This window comes from Cyanistes caeruleus, chromosome 13 (genome assembly GCF_971803275.1).
Source record: "Cyanistes caeruleus chromosome 13, bCyaCae1.hap1.1, whole genome shotgun sequence".
Lineage (NCBI taxonomy): Eukaryota > Metazoa > Chordata > Aves > Passeriformes > Paridae > Cyanistes > Cyanistes caeruleus.
Window position 1 is genome coordinate 12,614,722 of NC_141713.1, and position 23,520 is coordinate 12,638,241.

At 34.8% G+C, this 23,520-nt stretch overlaps 1 protein-coding gene across 3 annotated transcripts in view; it reads left to right on the forward strand.

Moving 5' to 3' along the window:
• The first annotated feature begins 5,006 nt into the window (after positions 1–5,006).
• Positions 5,007–23,520, forward strand: part of LOC111934144 (protein unc-13 homolog A-like) — a 44,461-nt gene continuing 25,947 nt past the window's right edge. For 2 of the 3 annotated variants that reach the window (XM_086848914.1, XM_086848913.1), the window contains exons 1-5: positions 5,007–5,123; positions 8,551–8,650; positions 11,674–11,791; positions 13,503–13,626; positions 17,097–17,232. In XM_086848914.1, coding sequence (XP_086705040.1) covers positions 5,066–5,123; positions 8,551–8,650; positions 11,674–11,791; positions 13,503–13,626; positions 17,097–17,232 — 536 coding nt within the window. In that variant the 5' untranslated portion in view covers positions 5,007–5,065. The remainder of the gene's footprint in view (positions 5,124–8,550; positions 8,651–11,673; positions 11,792–13,502; positions 13,627–17,096; positions 17,233–23,520) is intronic. The other variant, XM_086848915.1, reaches the window with a different exon arrangement.

The following is a 23,520-nucleotide window of genomic DNA, read 5'->3' on the forward strand; positions in this document are numbered from 1 at the left end:
TCCCTAACCATAGGTGTGCCTGTCTTTTGGAGGCAAGGACAAAACTGATCTAATTCGTAGTTCCTATCTTCAGTATTGCTTATGGTATTTCGGGGTCAGAAATCAACTGATTGATTTTCTACTTATCCTGTCACTTTGATGATGTATCCCTTGATAGCATATTTTGTTACAGAGTTCATTATTTCTATCTTTTATCACTTATGAAGTCTACTGAAAATTATAGTAGACACCTGGGAATGCAGAATCTGTATTTCTGAAAGGTAGAAACGGACTGCCTGGGAAAAGTGACTTCTTTTTTTTCTTGCTTTGCTGGTTGAATTCCTGTTCATGGGTTTCATGTTTCTGTGTCATGAGGATCACATGATGAAAATATAGCTATTTATCTTTGAATTTGATCAGAAGAGTGCATCATTTTTTCCCCATACTTGACAAAAATCTTCCCCCATGAGTTCTCATTTTAAGCCAATGAATGACTTAAAGGGGAATTCAAAAAAACGCTTCATGACCTACTCTTCTCAGGTGACTGGCATATTTCTTCATGGGCAAGGGTTAAGGTGGTTCTGATGAATGTTGATCAGATGAAAAAGTCACTCCCAGAATTAGCTTGCAAAGGAGCAAAATTACTTTCTCCTCAAGAGAAGAATTCCATAAAAAAATGTAGTTAAAATGCTGGTGTTTCAAGGCCATAAGTTCTTTAAAACCAAACATGGGTCAGCATAAATTTGCCAAAAAAACACAGCTTCATGATAGTCTCAGACAAAAATGTAAGGGATGCAAGGAGACTGTTCCTACACTTTGTATTTGCAAAAACAATTGAAAATTTGATGTTTTTCCTTCTCACCAGGGTTTTTTAAAAAATATTCTCTTTCATAACTGACATATTTTTAAACAACAATAAGTTGTGTTTTCATTTTCTTGCGAAAGTTGGGAGGGTGTCTTCCACATTTTTTTGCAATTAGTATTTAGATGAGCTATGTTTTCCTTTTGCAAAATAGTATATTAGAATCTGTGAATTCATGACCTCTGTTATTGCATTGCAAGCATCCTGTAGAGGAGGAACTTCCTGAAAAGAACAATATATAGTTTTAATGCCAAATGGGTGAATCATCAGAATGAAATCTCCTTGCTTTTGATGAATTAACTAAAAGATGCTGGCAAGCTTTAATTTGTTAATATGTGCTGTATGGATTCATATAAAGGATGAAGTTTAAAAAAGGCGGATTCTCAGTAGAAAAAAGCTCACAAATTGAAAGAATCATATTCTCCTTATATCAGCTGAAAATTTGACTTGAAAAATAATTACATAGCTCTCATGGAAGAATATCACTCAACAGTGTCAAGCATCTGGTGACACATCCTTAATAACAGCATTGTATACCTAATTATTATCTTCTGTGGAATAGAGTGAACTAAAGCTATAAGCAGTTTTGAAATAGTTCAGTTAAAAAATGCAATCTAAACAATTAATTTTTCTTCTTTTTTTTTCCCAGATTTCTTCCTACATTCTTGATTCTACATAGAGGTCATTGATGTTGGGACCTTTTAACTGAAGTCAACATATAGGGCTGAAGTGTTATATCAGGCATTGTAATAACTGTAATATTGAAAGGGGAAAACCTTGGGGAAAGCATGGCTGAGTAATAGGGTAAGTACTTGAGGTACTGAAGCATGGATTTTATCCTGCAGCTTCTATTCTTATGCCCTTTAGCCAAACACCATCTTGACAGCTTGTTCCAACTCAGTGCTCTTCACTATTCTTTTGTTAAATATAATAAATGCTTTTTCCAAGTGAATGAGCATTTGCACATGCCCTGTTCCCAGCCCACAGTGACCTTCTGCCTATGTTCAGGTATTCTCTTCATATTTCTTCTCATAAAATCATAACATCTTTCTGAATTGCTTATGAACAATCATGGCATCACAGGAAAGTAAATGAACAATGGCCACAGTCGCAGCTGCAACCCAAGGATTCAAGGAAAAAGGTAAGTTTGATTCATGTTAAGGCTAACTTTGAACTCTACTTACTAAATCTTACTAAGCAGCAATTAGGTTTTTGCTCCAAGTCAATATGTTTTTTTATGTGATCCAAATGCACCCTTGGGATCAGTGTCTCATCCTGTGTGTACCAGACTAGCTTTGTTAACTTCCCCAGAATGCCATTGTTTGTGTAAGGTGGAAACCTGTCTCTAAGACTATCAATCTGCTGTGGGAGACTTGTTTAGAACAGAACTCAGAAGAGAGATATGCAAATATACAAATCTAAAACACAAGACCAAAATGTAATAGGTTGACAACTTCCCATTATGGTGTAGTAGCATGATCCTGAAAAAACATAAGTACTTCTTATGACACTTCTGTGCAGGGAAAAAAGCCACACACATTATGTACAGAGACTGTAGGCTTTCATGATCTCCTGAATTATTTACTTCAGTGTCACACTTAAGTTTGACCTTGTGGACTATCACAGAATCACAGGGAAGGAAACTCTCAGTATCATCTAGTCCAGCATCCCTGCTTAAAACAGGGTCAGCAAGAGCAGGTTGCTCAGGATTGGGTTCAGTCATGTTTGGGGTATCTCCAAGGCCAAAAGACCTTTACATCCTTTCTGGACAACCTGTTTTATTGTTAAACTAGTCTCACAGTAAAAAAAGACCTTTCTGTTTCTGTGAGTTTCAGTTTGTGTCCCTGGCCTGTTCACCTGTTATTAGATAACAATCAGAAGAGTCAGTCTTGTTTACATCTCTCATCAGGTTTTTATAAACATTGATTAAAGCCACCCTGCCTCTCCAAGCTTTCTCACAGCCCAGCTAAACAATCTCAGCTCTCAGGTGGGCCATCTTCCAGATCCAGTTTCTTTGAAGTGCAGACAGCAGCTCCTGAGCTCCCCTCTGATCTGAGGACACTCCCCTACTTGAATTCAAGACCTCAGCCTTCAATTATAATATGATGGAGATTCAAAAATTTACAAAGTAAAATATTCTTGTGTCTGTGGAAATATATATACACTGTTAGCCACAATTAGAAACAAAAAAAAATAAAAAAAATCACAGTATAATTTGAACAAGTAGTCATAAGCACCACGGGTTTTGTAATAATTTCAGTGTTGTTAAGTATAATTTGAATATTGCTATAAAATGTTTTAGCACTTCATGAGAATGTTTATTATCTTTTGAAGTGCTGCAACAGAATTAGAAATCCATGAAGTATAATAAAATTCAATTTTTTGTGCAGTATTTATTTATACTATTTCATTAAATTACTTATGCTTAACCATAGCATAAGAAGTGTTCTCTATGGCTCTATAGCAAAAGAAAAAAGCCTTAAATTTTCTATATTCCAAGTCAGTTTTTTTGCAAGTATCAAAATCAAAGCTTAAGAGCTCCAAAGGTATATTCTTAATAAAGTAATTGCACTGAACTTGTTACTTCTGGAAAAGATGGCATTCGGAAATGCGTTTAGACTACAGACAGCTGCATTCAGCAGATAGAAGCTGAGGAAATGAGGGTAAGGAAACAGTTGTAATAATTCTCCTTTTCTCTTCCATGTCTGTGTGTAAAGAGGCAGAAGCAATTTGTTATCTCCGCTCCATCAGTTGGTTGGCTTCCCTCCATGTGAGCCATGGGTGGAGCATGCTGCAAAAGTGAAACACACATGCAGTGAGGGAGCAGCAGCAGAAGAGTAATTTAATTCAAGCCAAACTATTTATTTTCCTTTTGTATAAAAAAAACCCCTGAATTTCAATGTTCAATGTTTTAATTTTCAATTAAAATATTTTTCTGCTGGAATGGAACTTCTCTCTGTAAAAGGTAAGTTTTCCTATCGAGCTCCTTTATCCATATGACAAGTATTTAGTATGTTGCTATAAGAAGTAACTTTAGAGAGTGGAGCTGTGCCTTGCTCCTTTATGTTGATGAGAATATTTCTTGCAGTACTTCCTTCAAGGGAAGTGTGTAAATTGTGCCCTCTCACAGTGCAGTCGAATCGCTGCAGTGTTTGGCCTCTGTTTGTAGCTCAGCAACGTTCAGGCCCCTCAGCTTTTGTGTTGAAAGTGAAAGTTTCCTGAGAGTGAGACGTGATGGAATTATTCAGGCTGACAGAAATTCTCAAATATGGTGCAGTTCCATTAAATTCTTAGGGATATTTGGGGAGAGATCAAAGCAAAAAATAAGTAATAGGAAGGTACAGGAGATTAAGCAAATGGAAAGGACTTTGGAAAACAATGGCAACCTCTTGGGAACCCTTGGATTGTAAAGTTGTGGACTCATAATTTTGTTTTATTGGCAATTACTAGGTCCTAAGAATAGCAGTAAAGTATATGATGTATACATGAATATATTCACAGAGCAGGTTTAATTACTGTAGGACTGCAGTGATGTTTCATTCAAACTAAATTGAACAATGGTACATGTATTGGCATGGCTGGGAAATTGATAGAATATTTAATATTGTTTAAAAGTCTAAATTTACTGAATTTTATTAGTCAAACACATGATACAAAATTATAACCAGGTTAAATTTTCATACCAATGTCTACCTGAATCAGAATCCTGCTAGCTTCAGTGCATTTTTCATTAATGGAAGAGATACTGCAGTGTGGAACTTCAGGTTGTTGAGCAAAATCAGGATTTGAAATGTTCACTTTTTATTTGGTAAGGTGTTTACTCAAGTATGTCTGTTCTAGCAGGCAAAGTATACTGTAATAAAGGATTCATTGTAAAATGATAGAAGTTATTTTAGATTACATATATCCAGTCAGTCTTATGGGACTATTACTGGGAAGAATTTAGAACTGGCATTTTGAGGTGATGAATAATAAGTATAATGCCACACCTGACCTCCATTCTTCCCTCTGTATTTATTAAGATACTGTAAAGTATGAAGGGTTTTCACATGTTGTCTTTCCCAAAGAATTCCAAGCAATCATATTATCTTGCCACTGTGATGCTTTTGTAGGATTTTTTTCATTTTTGCTTGAGTTTTTTTCATACCACATAAATCCTTTAGATTTTATTTTTCATAAAACTTATTGGAAAACAGTGTTAAGGTATTATCTGAAACTAATAATATGGTTTGCTTTTTTCTTTTTAATACAGTGAAAAAAGGAAGATTGGATAGCACAACTGGTAAGTCTGGTTCCTCCTTCAGTTTCTGCTTTACATATTTCTTTCTTAAGCATGGGGTTCTATATCACACTGAAGAATCATTTAAGCTTGGGACTTCTTTGACACGTTGGATCAACAGTACAGTGCAAAATAAATGTGTAAAAAATTATGCATATATTTTAAAGATCAAATTATCCACCAAAGTTGTGAGCTGAGACAATTTTTAATTTTAAGTTACAAAATGTTATTTTCTCCCAAACTAGTGATATTTTAAATATATTTTCACTAAAGCAATTTTTTACGTAATTTGATGACCTAAATATTTCATTGGTCAATAGAAAATTTTTTAAATAAGGAGAGTACAATACTTTGTCTTAGCCTGGGCTGGGAGGAGATGATGTCTACATTTTCCCAGTGAAGAAATACAGACAGGAGACACTGATGGACAGTTATAGCAACCAGGTGTATACCTTAGGCAATAAATCTGAGCAAAACCAAGCTGCCCAGGTCTACACAAGTCTGTCTACCAAGATTTAGTCATGATGGAAAAGAAAGTCCTAACACAGCCAGAGGTTTCTCAATCACAGGTGGACTGTAAATCTAAGGCCTTCAAGACATTTGTAATTACTAGTTCTCAGGAGAAGCTGATATGTGACTTGAATCACTGCAGCAAAAATTGCCAGTAGCTGTCTGGCTAACAGATGTAAGCAAATTCAAATTGTTCAAGCTTATCTGGATTAAAGAAAGGTTATCTGAATGGATACAGGTAGAACTGCTAGTTCTTCTAGCAACAGGCTGTGAAATACGTGTGCAAAGTATAGACTGAAAAGTCTTTTTCATTGAAGTCCAAATGTAATCAGAAAAATGTTATAATGTTATATTTTGTTAGTACTCAAGAGGTGGTAATTCGCAGAATGTGATTATCAAAATAATTTGATAAAATATAAGTAACTCTAATTTTCCTTTAAATGCTGTTGAAGCCTTGTTAATGCCATAAGTAATGTCAATAAAGTTTGAGTGGTATATTCTCTGATTATTGGTCATGTTTCCTTGGGCAGAACAATTCTGCAGGTGGTGAATGAGAGCAGTCTTGAAATACCCACATTTCTCAAAACTCTGATTCTCCTGTAGTTTATTTATTCCTTTGTGTAAGCTGCTCTGCCCTGGTTTGGGTTGAAAGCTGAAGATATGAGCAGGTGGATATCATGTCCTTCTTCTTTTCACAAAAATTGCATAACGTGCCTCCAGTTTTTGACAGGTAGAGGGCTGGAAGATGCAATAATGGCTTTGTGGAAACAAAACTTCTTATCATTTAGCAAAACTGACAGCTCCTTTCCACTGCCAGGGTATTGTTATAATATTCACACTTGACAGTGTCATTCTTTAAGGAGGTTACATATTCAGTTATTTAAAAGGTAGAGTATTTACATTTTCTTATTTGACACAACTCATGACTTTTAAAGGAGGTGAATTAGTCAAAAAGCACTGAAAGGTAAGATTTAGATCAAGAGAAGAGCCAAGAGGCCAAGGAACTACTGGAGAAATAGCTATTTTTAAAAACAGATGACAGGTTTCAGGCAACACTGTAATGCAGGCAGTCCAAGACACTTTTTATTTTTCTTGCTAGAAAAGGAGCTGCAGAAGGATAGCAGGTGATTAGGTTTGATCATCTGGTGTGGCACAATAGTAACATGAAACTTTCAAATGGGAAATAAATTAGAGTTAAATATGAAATAATACAACAATGAAACAGACTACCACTAAAATTGTGGCTTTAAGTTTCTACCTTGTAATTTATGGCTTTATTTAAAAGAGATACCTTTTAGTTATGAGGTAGTTTGGTACTGTTCCTTAAATTTACATGGGTGCTCTAAATGACTGAAGTTAAACATTGTAGGTTTCTATTTTTCAGCCAAGCAATTGAGAGTTCTTTTGAAAATTTCTCAAACTTTGATTTGCAAGTTCTCCCAACTATAAAAAAGTTTTGCAACTACAAAAGATTTTGCAAATTTTTTGTTTTGTTTGCCTCAGTTACACAGAATGGTGATGTGTGAACCAAGTCTTGTTGATGCCGTTTCTCACAAATAAGTCACCAGACTTCTAAATCCATATTGACTTTGCCACATTTTTTTCAGTATAAAAACAAAGTCATGTTTGAAAAGACTGGTGTATTGAGTTATAGAACATAAATAGATAACATTGGCCACTGTTGACTTTTTTTATTAAAAAAAAATTTCCGTTACATGATACCTTTAGTCCTTTGGTCAAATATTAAAATTGGTCCTAATGAATGAGATCTGCATCCAGGATGTACACAGACAACGCTTCTCCTTCACACCTTTTGTTAAGTGCAGTGTAATTTGATACAACCTATTCAGTGATCTCTTGTAGACAGTGACAGCTTCTCTCAGCTCTGAGTGTTTGATTGACCTGTGGCAATACAGACAGTTCATAAATTCTGTCCTTGGCTACATCTTGTGTATATATATATATGTGTGTATATATATATATATGTGTGTGTGTGTGTGTGTATATATATATATATGTATGTATATATATATATGTGTATATATGTATATATATATGTATTTTGGCAGTGTTTATATTAAAAAAAGGAGTCTTTTTTTCAGTCATTTGTCAATGTTGATCCTTGCCTAGGATGCTGGAGGATAGTGAAGGATGTGTTACACGCATGCAAACTAAAAAGCCATGTTCATTGAGATGATAGAATGCACCTTTGCAGCCTTAGATTTCTGTCAGGCCCTTACAGGATAGAGCTTTCTCAGTTCTTTTTCTTTTTTTCTGTCAGTGATACTCTCAAGCACTTAAAATTTTTAAAGCATAATTATTTTTGCTGATTAAATCTAAGTTTATGAATATTCACACTGTGCTTTTAGAGAGGCATTTATAAAAATGTGTGAGTTCATTTGGGACTGCACCTGAAACCCATTTTGCTGCTGCATCTGTGCATACACAGAACTTGATTCATTCACAAAGACTGATTTACATATTGCAAGTCTATGGTCTTGCCTTAATTGGACATAAAAGCCCATTATCCAGTCCCCAATATTATCATATCAATTAAAAGGCAAAAGAAATCCTCATTTCAAAGGAGTGTGTACTCCTTTTCTTGTGAGAGCTACCAGAGAGATTGATAAACAGTAAAAAGCTATGGCTGGAAGCTGAGCTTTTAAATACTCATATTTAGGATTATGTTCTCTCCCACCTGTCACAGGCAGAGATTTTCCTGTCATAATCCTATTAAAACTAATAAGAATTTCCTTGTTCACATCCACATATTTGACCCATGCCTCTGGGTAGAGGTGTGTATGAGTTTAACTCATAGAAGTATGAGTTAAAGCCTTGCTGCCATATGGTTGTGTTTTCATCTTCTGGAAGGAACTAAAGTGGGGTTTAATGTTTAATGTGCTGGTTATTTGTTTTTCAGACACATCCAAAACATACGTTGTTTTAAAAGTCCAAAATTTAAAAAGCACTACAATAGATAGAAGAGGAAGGGAGCCTTGCTGGGAACAAGACTTCATGTTGTAAGTAAAAGAGAATTATCAACTGATTTTGTTGTATCTTTGATGTATTTGTATAGTGTAGAACAATTCAGTGCATGTGAGGTCATGTACAGAGCACAAAAGTAAGGACAAAGTATCCAGCTCAGAGAAAAGATGCCAGACTAGCTCTGGGGAACACAACTGAAGTTAATTTTGCAAGCCACATGGCAGATCAAGGCCATCAGTCAACAAGGGGAAGAATTTGTCTCTAAATTTAATTCCAGATAATGTTTTAGGACAACAGCAAATGAGACAAGAACTCAAAATGATCATCACACAACCTGGTTTTTGTTCACTCAGTTTCATTATGAATGATTCCTATTTTATATGTTAATTTAGCTACTTAACTGCCAGTTTAGGTACTTTATTTATGATTGATTCATACTGATTTTCACTTCTGTCTGCAGGTCTTTGCACACTTCATCCACTCTACATCTTGTTATTCAGTTGTTATTGTTTTCTGTAGAGCCTTATATACATCTCACTGGTCAGGAGGGTCCAAACACTTTTACATTTACTGACTGACATTCTGAGGAAACCTGCTTTCAACTGTCATTCCAAAGCAGTTAAACCCAATATATATAATTGCATTAGTTTCTCAGTTAGTACACCAATCTCCAACATTTTTGGTCCCTTCTTTTTCCCTGCACAAGTGTTTCTCCACATGTTTGTTGTGGAAACATAAATTTTATTCTTGAGATCTTAAGATGGTTGAAATGTTTGCAGAAGTAAACATTTAATTTGCTTTAATTATTTTTATGAAGAATGTCTTTTTTGCAATTTTAGTTTTTTCTAGTCCAAGTATTTTAATATTTTGTTGAAAGAATGAGTATTTTTCATCATTTTTCCATACTTTCTGGTTATCAAAATGTATAAATATATTTTGATAGTATGCTGAAACTGACATTTTTATTTAAATAGCTCATTTCATCCTCATTCCAATTTATTCTGTATTAAAAATGGAATTTCTAAAAGCTTCTCCAATTTTTCTTCCTGGTTATTTCACATAATACACAACATTCTTAATCTCCCTCTAGGGCCTTTATCACAGTTTTTTTCAGAAGATAGTGGTTGATTTGGGAATATTCTTTTGGTTTCACGCAACTGATTTCTTGACAACTGTAGCAAACTGCTGTCTTGCTCAGCTGGAGACTCTGAGTAGCTGGAGAACATTAGGTCAACATATGTACCTTCTTTACATGCCTAGATATAATGACACATCAAAAATTCTGAATTCTAACCACGTCAAACTAATCCTAATCTGGGGCTAATTCCTCCCCAGCTCTCTGGTCACCAGGCTGCTCCAACAAATTGTTCGGAGCCACAGCCAGAATTGTCCAAAGAGAATGATCATATCTGGCTTTGAAAATGCTAATGAAAGCTGACCTTTTTAAACATTATTCTTACACTGCAGCTTTCACTTGTAGAAAAGATAGTCATGTTTCAGTGTAGAGCAATTATTGCTTTATGATAATATTCTGTTATGATGATTATTTCAGAACTTTACTGATTTAGACATATTAGTTCTATGAACCATTGGGCATGGATTGAATGACAGTGTAAAAATTTCTCAGGAAGTAGATCAATTAAACTTCAGCACTTGCCCTGTCTGGTACCATTCAGGCAGGAGGCAATTAAAAAATATTTTCAAGTGAGTGTGTGTTACCTAACCTCTGAACTTTCCTGAGGGATGTGTTATACTATTATTTAGAACAACTTATTTGCCCTTGTTTAAATGCTTTTGATCATATTCTGTGTAAATGAGTGTTCCTTGCCATCATTAAAAATTACCAATTTATTATGATTATTTTCTTCATTTGCAGTGTGCTAATTACCAAAGAATACTAAACCACTTTTGTAGCAATTGCATTATGAGGTTGCTGTAGCTCCATCTGCTGCCTAATCATCTATATAACACAGCAGACTTTGGAAAGGGATTATAAACAAGCATTTGCAAATATATTTATCTGTATTTTGATAAGCATACTATAATCCATTATCTTGAGGACTCTCACTCCATGTCTGCCAATAAAAACTGTGTTCCATCACATGCATCTATTACCAGCTTGCATTTTAAAAGTTGCACATTGCATTACTTTTCAATCTGCAGTTTCAATGTCCAGTTGTCAGTTTAAAGGTTGTGGTCCAAAAATACCAGAAGATAAAAATTTGTGATTGGTCTTCTGTAACATATTTGTAAAGAGAAAAGCTGAATAAAACAAAAATTCAATATATCGGTTCAGTTGTATAAACAAATACCGCAGAAAATTAGACATTGATGCAGGATGTTTTTTGAAAAAATGTGATGATTTTAGTAGCTGTCTCAGAGGTGGCACCCTCTGCCATTCTCTGATTTCATTTGTTCTTTTCCTGGTAACTTTCAGTACACAGTAATGCTCTGTGGTACCCCACACAAATAAGTTGAAGATGAGTTTTACTCCTTAAAATTAATGGAGATTACATACAATGAGCCATAGCAGAGACACCAATACCTACTTTATTATATTGTTCATATTTACAAAACTGGTCTGTAATGGGGAACATTGCTTGAGGAAATGATCTCTCTCTTAATATTAATTCAATGTCATGGGGGAGTGATATGGCCTGTTGAAATTTGATTTTAAGTTCTTGCAAAATAAGGTTGTGGAATGGTATTTTTTCGGTCAAAACCAGCTAGTAATAAAATGCATGTACCCTATAATTATAACTGAAACAGAGTCTGGATCTGCAACTTTTCGAGTTGAGTTGTTTTCCCATTGTTCCAGCAAAACAGTTCTCATCATTTTGTAAGGGCAATCCTGAACAGTAAGCATTTCTTTTTGGCTTGTTCAGTCTAACATTTGTGTTTATCCTTCTAGTTTTTATTTTACAAGTATATTGGAAAACCCCCACCTCTGTATGTGCTGTAAGACGATCATAATAATAAATTATTATTTTTATTATAAATTGCTGAGCAGTTAAAATTTCATTTTCAGTTTAATGATTTCTGTATTCATTCTCTTTAGTGAAATCCATGCTGATGGAAAGGGCTTCATTATAGAGCTGTGGAAGAAAGGCTTGCTCTGGGATAGCATTTTAGGAGTTTTATGGATTCCCCTTGCCACTGTGGAGTATGCAACAGATGTAAGCTGACTTTCTGTGAAAATATAAAACACTGAGAAAAATCCTATAAATTTCCTATTCTTGGACTCCCCAAATACTGTAACAACATTTGTGATAAATGTAGATTTCTAACTCCTTTGCATCAGTTGAAATATTAAGGCTCTCAGAGTGACAACAGATACACATTAGCCATATACTCTGGAGAAATGGCTCAGATCCTGGAATAACACAGAAAGTGAGTTAGGGTTCAGCAGTACTCAGAAACAATTAGGGAGGGAGGGGTGGTTTGGTTTATATGATTAGAGTGAAAGAATTTTAGATGAAGTTCCATGGACTGGCTCTTCATTTTGTGACCCTGGGTAAATCTCTATTAAAATGGGAAAAATACTGTTTTCTTTCTCATGGGAATTGACCATTGTCTCAAAGAGGAAAGCAGAAATGTGCCCTGTGGTGCTACAGAAGAAATTAATAGTACAATGAGGACATAGGAAAGGATGAGTGGGGAAGCTGGGTCAGTACAGGACTGATGTATCCACCATAGTCACTTGGCCACCAGAATGACCATACTTGCTTTCAGTAAAGAGTCATTAGTTTATGAAATAAAGAAAAATGTTTTCTGGGAGTTTGGAAATACTGAAGAAAACTGCAGTTGCTGCAAAATTTTCTAAATATGGAAAAGGTAAGAGGTATCTTATTCTAATAATCCACAATTCTCCCAATCATAAATATGCTTTCATATGCATAATCCATGGAGGCTTTTTTAAAGAAATAACTGTAAACTGGAGAATATTAATTTCATCTTTGCAAGTAAAAATTGTTTGTCTTCTTCAATATTTCTAAAACATAAAAAAGGCAATTGAAGATGGGGTGAAGATAAGAAAATCAGAGAATAACTTAATGCAGTATCTCTCATCAGACTCTATAGCCATTTCTTTACAGGAACTAATAAATATTCATATATACATTGAAGTGACATTTCAATGATTCTCAGGAAATGGAAGCAGAGGAAGAAAGTAATTCCTGCTTAAATTAGAAGTTGCTCTGTATCACAGCTGCCAAGTGCCATTTCAAGCCCCAGGGCAAGTTGTTCTGCTCTGCTGCCCAAGCTGTTGCTGAGTTACAACTTGCTGACACAGAGGCTGTGGCTTACTTTTAAATACTGAAATTTTAAACAAACAAAGATGCAAGATAAGAGATTGTTTCTTAATTTCTTCAGATCCTCTAAACCTTCATTTATAATTAGTCCACTGTGGAACATTCCTAGTCATTTATGCTCCTGATCTTAACATTGCAGTTCTGTTCTGGGCTTTATAACTCAGAAATAAGCTACAAGAAAGTGTTACTTTATAAGCTCCTTTTTTGGCTTGGTTATTAACTTAGATGGATGGTTTCAGTCTTGCTAGAATGTACTTGTTTGGCACCAGTTCAAAGGGGAACTGGAAAATCTGTTGATAAGAATAATTTTCAATATTCATATTTGTTGTGTCTTAATCATCTGAAATTAATCATCTTAATGTCTATTTACCTATATTGTTGTGCAAATGTTATATTTTGAATGTGATGACTGAGAAAACTCTAAGTCCTAACTACATTAGGACATTAACAAAAGCTGGAAAATATTAAAACGGCATTACAGAGGAGCTCCTGTTGACTTAGGGTAAACTTCATTCAGTAAAATGTGGATAATGCTATAAATCCTTCCCAGGTAATTTCTATAATCTGTTTTTCCTAGGAAGGCCCAGGTTCCTGGTGGAGATTACATTCAGAAGTAATAAAAAATGGAAGTGAGATTCAAGGCACAAAAACACCAACTTCTCATGAGATCTTACTAGATATCTACTTTGCATTACCATTTGGTGAGTTACAGATTAAGGTCCAGAATTCCAGTCACTAATTTCTCTCTAAATTCCTGTAATTTCACCTGAGTTCCTGAAATGCAACAACAAATAGCAATTTTTCTATAGAATCCTAAATGTCTAGTCATCTCTGGAGCATTTTCACAATTGATACTGGTAATTGTTACTGCTAAGTAAGAACCACATCCCACAAAGAGCTGCATGAGCAGTTTCAGCAGTTTATGGTGATCGACATGTGGAGCTTTAAGGAAGGAAGTACCTCCTTCAGGGTCAGTACTAGATTCTGTGTGTTACAGCTCTGAAGCACATCAGCTTTGACCAAAGCACACTTATTATAAAGTTTTAATAAAATCATTAATAAAAATTTAATAAAAATGCCTTCACAGCATTTTTTACCTTCCTAGAAAAGGTTGTCTGCCTTTATTTTTAGTGCATATGAAGAAGGAAGTTATTTATATTTCTATGTATATGAATGTAGTGTATATGAAAGTAGAAATGAAAACTGAACTTCAGGTGATACATCACCACACATTATTTCCACATATAATACAAAGAGATTGACTTTACTAATATAGTCAATCCCTCTATATGACATTGTCATATAGATCACAAACATAATTCAGTGTAACATTTTATTCTTTAAATAGTCTAATGAACTGTGTCTGAAAAGATTAATCCTAAAATTTATGCAAGAACAAAGTAAAGAAAAGTGAAGAAGCATGAATAAGAAACTACATGAAAAGGACGACTAGAAGTTATACCAAGAATATACTCTTTGATTGTCTAACTTTTTTAAAAAAATGCATTGTCTTTGATTAACTTTGGTAAATTGTTTTTGGGTATAGTCTGCATAACTATACTCCTGTTAATGCATCAGGTGGAATACATGTCTTTTCACAGAGTGACTGTGAACTATTTCAGTTTCTTATAAGCTACAACATGGCCTACCTTTTTTTTTTCTTTTTTTTTTCTTTTTTCTTTTATTTTAATAAAAATTACTTCTTTACTACTTGGACAAAAAAAATTAAAAGTATGTCCTCTGCCTTAGTTGCATTCTTGTTTTTGTCTGCTTAGGTTTTTTGGCATATTGAATTAGCAGAATATTTTATGTCCTTACATCATTCTCATATCTAGAAACCTAGTGTAAATCTGGTATAGGAACTCTGTGTTTGCAAGATTTAAATTCAGGTTGTTGGTGATTTCAGGCTGCTACTTGGAGAGTGTTGACATATGTATTCTGATTTCAAACAAATATATTTGAAAAAGTTCCCGGGACAGGCCCTGGGACTGTAGCTACAGAGCACTGTGAAAATCCTGTAGGGGTCACTCTTATGCTGCAGTTTTCTTCACAGAGGAAAATTCAAAAAGCTTTCTATCTTGGTTATTGAGAAAGCCAGGAATCATCTTCTACTTGTGGTTTGACGAGGGCATTTTCATTGCTTATCCTACTGAATGACTCAGCTGTGAGCACCTGAGAATCTGTCCTTGACTGTTGGAATCAAGTACAGCCTTCTTATTATGATAAATGACACGGGAAAGGTAGAAGACTGCAGTTACTTTTGACAATTCCTGAAATATGTTAATTTGAGAATGCCAGATAAAGGGCAGAAATATAAGACCCTCCCATGCTGCTTTAATAGCATGACTTCATTTGGACTTGAAATCCTGAATGTAGTAACATGGAAATGTGTTCTCATCAGCAGTTCAGTGCCTTTTCTAGAAGTGTCATCCAGTGTCAGTTGTGGTAGCAACAAAGTTGACATTTCACTGTTTCCACTAGACTGAGCTCCATTAAAAGGCTGCTAAATAAAATGAAGACCTACTATATTTATAATTTTGCAAGCAAAGTCACAGTAATAAAATACTGACTTTAGATAAACACTATAGTTGAATTAAAAACGTTTATGTCTCTAAAAGTCAAGTTTTTTAAAAGGCAATCAGGGGTTTATGAAATTAGATAATTTTCCTTCAAATTTTTTACTTCTTTCTTGTAAGAGACAACAGAAGAAAATTTAAAGGACATGTCTTACCTTTTTCCTTTAATTCAACGTTAGAGACAGGTAGCTTGCTCTTTAGCATTATTATACCTTACATAAAAAGTATAAATTAAAGAAATTAAAGATAATATTGCTGAAGTAATTGGTAATAGCTGTAATTTGGAAAATTATTTGTGTGTCTTGGGAGCTAAGATATAGTTTTGCCAAGTAGCCTACTGAAAGACAGCAGGACTTTTACCTCATTAACAATTGTGGAAAATACCATGCAGTAATCATGTCTTAGGCTTGGTTTAAATTCAACTCATTATCACATTTTTCATATACATTAATTAGCAAATAAAATAACAAGAAAAAAGCAATGATGAGATTTAATCCCTGTTTCTGCATTAGTCACTGTACTAATGCATGGAAATGCCAAGGGATTAGCAAATGAGAAAATTAATTGTTCTGATACAACTTTGATTAGCAAAAACCAAGGTCCTTAAAAATCATAATATACTGATTGTGAAAACTCATGCATCAAAGTATAGAATTCTATGTACAGACCACTTTAGAAAGTGTAATAATTCACATATACTTACAATTTAAAAGTTTGCATTAACATATGCAGGAGAAAAAACAAAAGATCTTGTTTTCTAAAGTGTTATCTTTATCTTTTGCATGTTTCACAACAGTGTTGCATTCACTTTGAGCAAAAGATATGACATAAATTTCTGGCAGCTTACCTAGTGTTGGTAAACACTGTGATGGAAAATAAATCAAAGCATCATTTCCAATCTGTAAACAAAACTTTAAATACAGAAAAAAAGAGATGGACACACAAATTCTTATCATCATGGAAGGAAACTTCCTCACAATCAGGGGCAGATCATGAACCCTTTCCTTTCACTAAAGCTAATAGGATGATTTATGGAGCAAAATGTTCTTCAGGAAGTCAGTTTGCACCTCCATTTGCAGACTTGTCACATTTCTCCCAAGAGCCTAAAAACTGGAAAAAAACCATCTCATTTCTGGGCTAATAGCATGTGGAAATAAAGTACAGCCTGATTTCCTATATAAAGCACAAGAACTCCATGGAACCAAAATCCAATGAAACAAAAAACTCAGATCTCAGAATGCTGTGCTTGGACCCATAAGAAATATGCAGCAAGTTGGACTGGAAAATTTTAGAAGATAATTTTTCTTCCTAATCCAGGAATAGGGCATTTTTTAAACTGTAAAATGAATTTTGTATAACAAGAAGGTAACTGGTTTAGGCCTCTCAAAATTTTTTAGAGTACCAATCAGATCACCTTAAAACTCTTTCTGTTGTTCTTGTATTAAGTGATTTAATCATTACAATGTTTGCAATTGATTTGATAATTCCCTATTACTATAGATTTAATGAATTAAGATAATTAATTTTATGTGTACTTCCTCTTTTAGAAGTAAAATGGGCTGAAAGATTTCTAGCAGCTTTTTTCTTCTCTACAGATACCCACACAGATTCAGATTGTAGAGGTTGGCACAGAGAGACACCCCTCCAATGTACAAGACACTCACATCAAGATACTGATGACAGTCAGTCATCCATGGAAAGTGGGCTCAGCATACAAGAAAGCAAGCTCAGGTATTTTACCTTGTCACATCAGACATATGTGATATCGTTTGTTGATATTATTTTTTTTTTTAAACCTCTGAATGTCAGCATGATATATACAAAATTATTTTTTAGCAAGAATATGGCTGAAAGTTTTTTAAACTTGCCAAGAAAATGCAGGTATTTATTAGCTTTTCTATGTTCTTTCATGGCAAATACATGTGCACCTGTTCTGTTCTCACCCCTGGGCATGTGTCTACATAGGGTTCAGCAGTGATTTCCTGGAGGATTAAGAAAGGAAGGGAAGCAACTCCTGAACATGATTTGCATATTGTAACTATTTTATTTCATCTGGAAAGCAGGAAAAACTTTTCATTCCATTTTTGAAGCTAATGTATTTACCTAGACAGACTGCCTGCATTTCAGGAAGTTTTCCAGAAGAGAATGAGTATTTTCTATCTATTTCTTTTGAACAAACAAGAATGCAGTGGGGAAAAAAAAATAAGAGGGAAATATAACTGCAGTCTTTCTGCTTCTCTGAATGTGGAAAATGATGATGCAAAATGGTGGAAGGGGCAAGGAGTAAGGTGGCAACAACTGTATTATCACTGCCATCACCTTCAGCTGAGTGGAGTTGAATGCTCAGGAGGGAGCCCCATCAGCCTCTAAGAACATCACTCAGCAGTGGTCTCTGAGCAGGGAGAGATTTCTCTGCGTTGGAACAATCATTTCACTTCTTTTGAAAGGCAAAAAATATCCCACTACTGTTCATTTTGGCTTTTATAGCAGCTGTCACAGACTATATTACATTTCATTCACAGTGTCCTTTACCTATAGTAGTGCAGGAAAGACACTGAGCAGCTGACACTCCAAAAGGTGTTCTGTCTTCCTCATCTCTGATGAGGGGTAGAATAGGCTCTTGGGAAAGGCAGCAAGAATATTTGGTGTGTCAGGCACTTGGCTCATGTTTAAATCATGTCTAACAGCAGTGGTACTTGAAAATTAGCTGAAATATGGAAAAATACAATAAAAACTATTACATTATTGAGTTATATATTCTCTGAGGCAAGAACATTTGTTGCACTTAAATTACATTTTTATGTACTCTAAAAAAGCAGGGTCCTGGTGCATGTAACTTCTACACAAAATTAGGAAATAAATGAGTCTACAAAAAAACTCAAGCTCAGGGGTGCTCGTTAGGGTGCAGTTAGAGACTGCACATGGACAAGGTGCCTGTCCATGCCTTACCCTGTTTACATTTCCTAGGCAGTCCTTGCAGGGTATTTACAGAGAAGTACAAGTGCTTCCTCAGGGTGAGAGCTGTCAGCAATGGCAGCATTCAAGAGCCGTTTCTCTATATTTTTCTAAGCACATGTCCAGTCATTAGCATATCATCTGTGCTGACGTGTCATTTTCAAGAGAGATCTGAGCCTCTGAGCAGGTTAAGCTAAACCAAGAGAAGTTAACCCAATCTGACCATGGAATTCTTTCCTTTACCCCTTTGTACCAAATAATTTTATTGAAATTAAATGAATTTTTATAGTATTAAATCGAGGGTAAGCACTAAAATACTAATTTTAGACTAAAAGTTCTTTTATCAAATAATAAGTATTTTCAAAAATTCTGAGCAGAAATAAGATTGTTTTAAAACTTGGAGATGGATATTTATTCTAAATAACTGCATTTGTACTAAAAATCTGAAATATTAGGGAAGTGGATGAGACTATTTCTTTTGAATAGCTGTACTAAACACCAAAATTAACTGTTCTATAAATATTTAAGTATTAATATGTTCCAAATTTCTTCCATAAGTGTTTCTTACACTGATATTTATTCGTCAGTTATTTGGTTATGAACATAAGTGGTGTTTATGGCTGCTGACTTTCAGTGTTGACTGATGACTAATTAAGTGTAACTGAGTAACATTTTCCCATAAAGCAAAAACTCAATAAAACTTGAAGGATGTGGTAAATTATTAAGTGACCTCTTATTGGAGCTATTTTTTTTTTCCTAGTGGCTTAGAAGAAAAAACAGAGAAGGGGAACATACGAGTAAAAAACCCCCAAAATCCTCAAATCATCTGAGTTTTTCTCCAAATAACATAATTAATGAAAGCATCACTGTGAATTTTTAAAAATTATCAATCAAGTATTTATTGTATACTTCATTCCACCTTTCCACAGTAGCCATACTATGATAAATCAGTTGGCTCACTCTTTATGCATTATTAGTATCCAGTGCTGAATGCTACTACCTGCAGGAGCAATGATTTCATGGTTAATCTCTGTGGTACCACTGAGGTGGAAATATCCAGAATAGCCAGAATGCACAGATATACCTGTCAATCATAAACCAAAGTGAATGGCAGAAAATTGACTAGGGACATCTCCAAAACAAGTAAAGTGGAGCAAATATTTCTTTTAAAAAACAAACAGCTAATCCCAAAACCTAAGGAAGTAAAGCAACAGGGACAAGGATCTTTCTTTTAAAAATAATACTGTTTTGTTCTGTGATACTTGTTATCTTTCTAGAGCTGTAAATCTATCACTGAACAAGGAGAAAAAAGATTTTAGTACATTAAAAAGACCCCTTAAAATCCCTTATTTAAATGGATAATAAACCATATATGGATATTTTTTCTACCTGCATAGACCACGTGAGGAGAAGGAGAGATGTGCTGCCCACAAAACAATGCTAGACCTACATAGATTGTATTGACAAATTTGGGGTTGAGTATCTTGTTCTAAAGTGTTTGGCTTTAACAGTTCTTCCTCTTTCCTAATGGTTTGGGTGACTGTAACTGCTGCGTTAAAAGGAGATACATTACTAAAATTTGACTTCATGACCTGCAGCCACTAGCAAAGTTGATTTTTATGTAATATTCATTAAACTGGTATTAACTAAAACAGTGATTTGTGACAGTAAAATGCATATTTATTTTCAAATGGATGAAAACTGAAAAGAAAGCTTCAGTGTGGTAATATTAAAAGTTTCTTAGTGCTTAAAACATCATGAGCATTAAATGGCCTCTTAAAAATGTAATTAATCTTCCCTGATTTTCCATACAGAGAGAAGCAAACAATTGCCAAGGCCCAAATTAATTTGAGGTGATCAGTTTACATCCATTTTTCTAGTAATCTATTTCATTATTCATGCCTAGATAACACGAAAAAAATGATAGACAAGCAGAAAATTATATGTGAGCCATGAAAATTTCCACCTCCACCTCTTGGCTCCAGGTTAGGAACTCCTTAAACTAAAGCCATATTTCCATGCATAGCCATCTGTTTAAACAGATAGTGTTTGAACTTATACATTTGTTTTCTGTTATGATCATTCAATGAGAGATTCCTCAAATTTAAATTACAAAATAGGTAAGCATAACTGATCTTCTATAACATATTATTGCTTTGTATTTACTGCCAGAAAGAAATGAGGTCCAAAAGAATAAAAGAAAAAGGCATTTAGCAAAGGAAGTCTATCTTGCAAGGTTTTTGGCTACGGACATCCCCTGGTTCCCAGGTTTTAGAAAGGACAGTTTATTTTCAAAATATAAAAATAATTTGACATTATAATTAGTGATGGGTGTTTTTGCGTTAATTATTATTTGTAGACTATTCTCTAAACTGAAGGTAGTTTAACTCATGTAATACTTGTGTGTTCCAAAGGCCAGGTAAAAAGACTGTTTACATCAAAACCCATGAACCAAGAGACTTCCCTGAGTCTGAACTATTTTCACATATTAAAGAGCATTCCTCTAAGCTCCTTGGCTTCTTGGACAGCTTTATTCTGCTTGAGTTACGGAAAGCAGTGTGGGTAGGAAAGTATTCAACTTCAGGTGATGTTTAGTCTTGTACAATAAATCAGTCATTCAAAACTGTAAATAAATGTTATTAATTTATATAATACAGTCAGGAAGATCTTTTCTCTAAGAATCTTGTGTAAAATTAAGCCCTTTGTGTACCAGCATAGTGCTGAAAATTCATTCCACTGTACCCGAGGCTTAATTCTCATCTGTCACTCAAACTCACATGATCATTGATGATCCTTCCTGCTCTGCGGCTCTTTCCTATTTCAGTTCCACCCTCTTGCTTTTCTCAAATGTGTTTCCTTCAGATCTTCTGTGGCCTGAAACTATTGCTCTTGATTGCATTAAAATTAGTACTTTAAAAGATTACTTTAAAAAAAGTTTCTAAATAATTTTAAAGTTACAGTAGCTCTGTACAGCAGAGGAAGCACAAACAAAATTTTAAATTAGAGACAGAGATTCCTAAGTCTCATACATACAGTGAATTTGAAGTTTAAACAATTTTTATGGACTTTTTTGTGTCTCTACTTTATAACCATGGTAACTTTACAATTGTTATCCATTTAATTTGTATGTTTAAATATTTTTGAGTAAAAAAATGGAAAATAAGATAAATTAGCAGTTAAAAATATAGAAAGAAAATATTGTACAGGAAAGAGAATGAGAAAAAAGACACTGAGATTATGGGAAATCATTTAGAGAATTGAAGATCGTGTGAGGAAAAAACCCCAATGAATATAAAATTGTTAAGAACTGTAGTATGGAACCAAGCAGATTTATTTGCAAGGCAATTTGCAGTTTAGAACAAGTGATGGTGAGCTGATGTGACATGTTGATGTACATTTTCTTTCCTAAAGTTATCCCAAATAGATTTTGGGAAGTTATTTTTGTTTGACTGGTTTTGAAGTTAAATGCTTTAATTTGCATCCTGAAGTTCTCAGTAGAATCTATTCAAACATTTTTAGTAACTATGAAGTATGCAGCTATGAATCCAATCTTTGTGGCACATCTGAAAGGCAGAATCTTCATAGCTTGCTGGGTTTGTAGAAATGTGCAGGATGAAGGCATTAGGTAAGTGAGGATGAGCTGCTGCTCCCCAGGGGAGGGGCAGTGAGGCAGGATAACACAGCAGGCAGGCCAGGGCCAGGGCAGCCAGTGCCCCAGCCCAGCACCCCAGGCAAGCCTGGGAATAGCAGCAAGGGTCAAACAGTGCAAAAGCCTGGGCTGATGGAACAGGTCTGAGGCCAAACTGGCAATCCTAGAGCTCAGGGTCAGGGCCAGTGGTGCAGCCAGGGCAGGGCACAGCAGAGTCAAACTCAGGCTGGCAATGAGTCCAAGGCTGGGGATCCTGCTCAGCAGGCACATAGGCAGAGCTGTGCTTGAGCCAGTGTTCCAATCTAGGAATGAGACAATCTTGGAAAAACTTCCAGTAAGGGAGGGGTGGTGTCTAGTGCTAGCACAAAAGATACAGCCAAGTTTTATGTCCTACTGCATATATGAAATAACCTACAAACCCAATTATAAACTAGATTACACATTAAAATAAAACACAAATATATTTGTCACATAGCAGGGTCTTGGTTTCTTCCAGTATTTATCCCCACCAGTTCTTATTGTTTCACTTCTCCAAGTAATTAGATGTTAAAAATTTCTTTACATTCAGCCTTTTCACAAGTGCCTGTTTTGTTTGTGGTTATTGGAAGTGTTCCGATGATTGTTTTGCATCCTGATATGAACTGATACTGAGCTTTAGTTGGCTCCCTTATTAATATTCATAGTTTTATACTGTTTATTATGGTGACAACTTTTCATAATAAATGAGAAATCATTATGACTCTCCCTGAGAGTTGTATAATGTAACATCATTCATGATAAATTCTTTAGGCTTGAAAGGAACGGGAAAGGCTTTTATAGTTTTCTTTTACCTAGATTAATTAAGTTCTTTGCCGTCTTAAAGGCTTCTGATATCACGTAACTGTATTAAGTCTGTTATTATTATGCAGCTATCTTATTTTGGGGTCCCAAAAGGTTTACTTGCTACAAAAGTTAACATATTTTACTTAGACCTTACATAATAGTAAATTTTTAAGGTAACCTTGTTGGCTTCTGGGAACTAGTTTATCTAATTAATACTGATAGCTGTGTGTAAAAGGTTGAAAAGATTCAATCTCTGTCCAAGTATTCCCTTGAAACTACTAGAAAATTTGTTCATTTACAGAAAAGCTAAAATAGTTGTTAAGTATCAGTACTTTTGCAAAGAAATTCCCTTTCTCTATGTAACTTGATCTCTAAACACAGAAGCCATTTCAGATGGGGGCATAAGAACTCTACATAAGGAGCTACACAACAGGAGAAAAGAGAGTTGCCATGGGAAAAGCAGAAAATGTTTATAAAATATTTGACTGGGTTCCTACTGCTGTGTCATGTTTCATCTATATGCTGCTACCCTGAAAGATACTGAATACATTCTATTCAGAAGCAGGGTAAACTTCACTGGAATTGGTTTACTA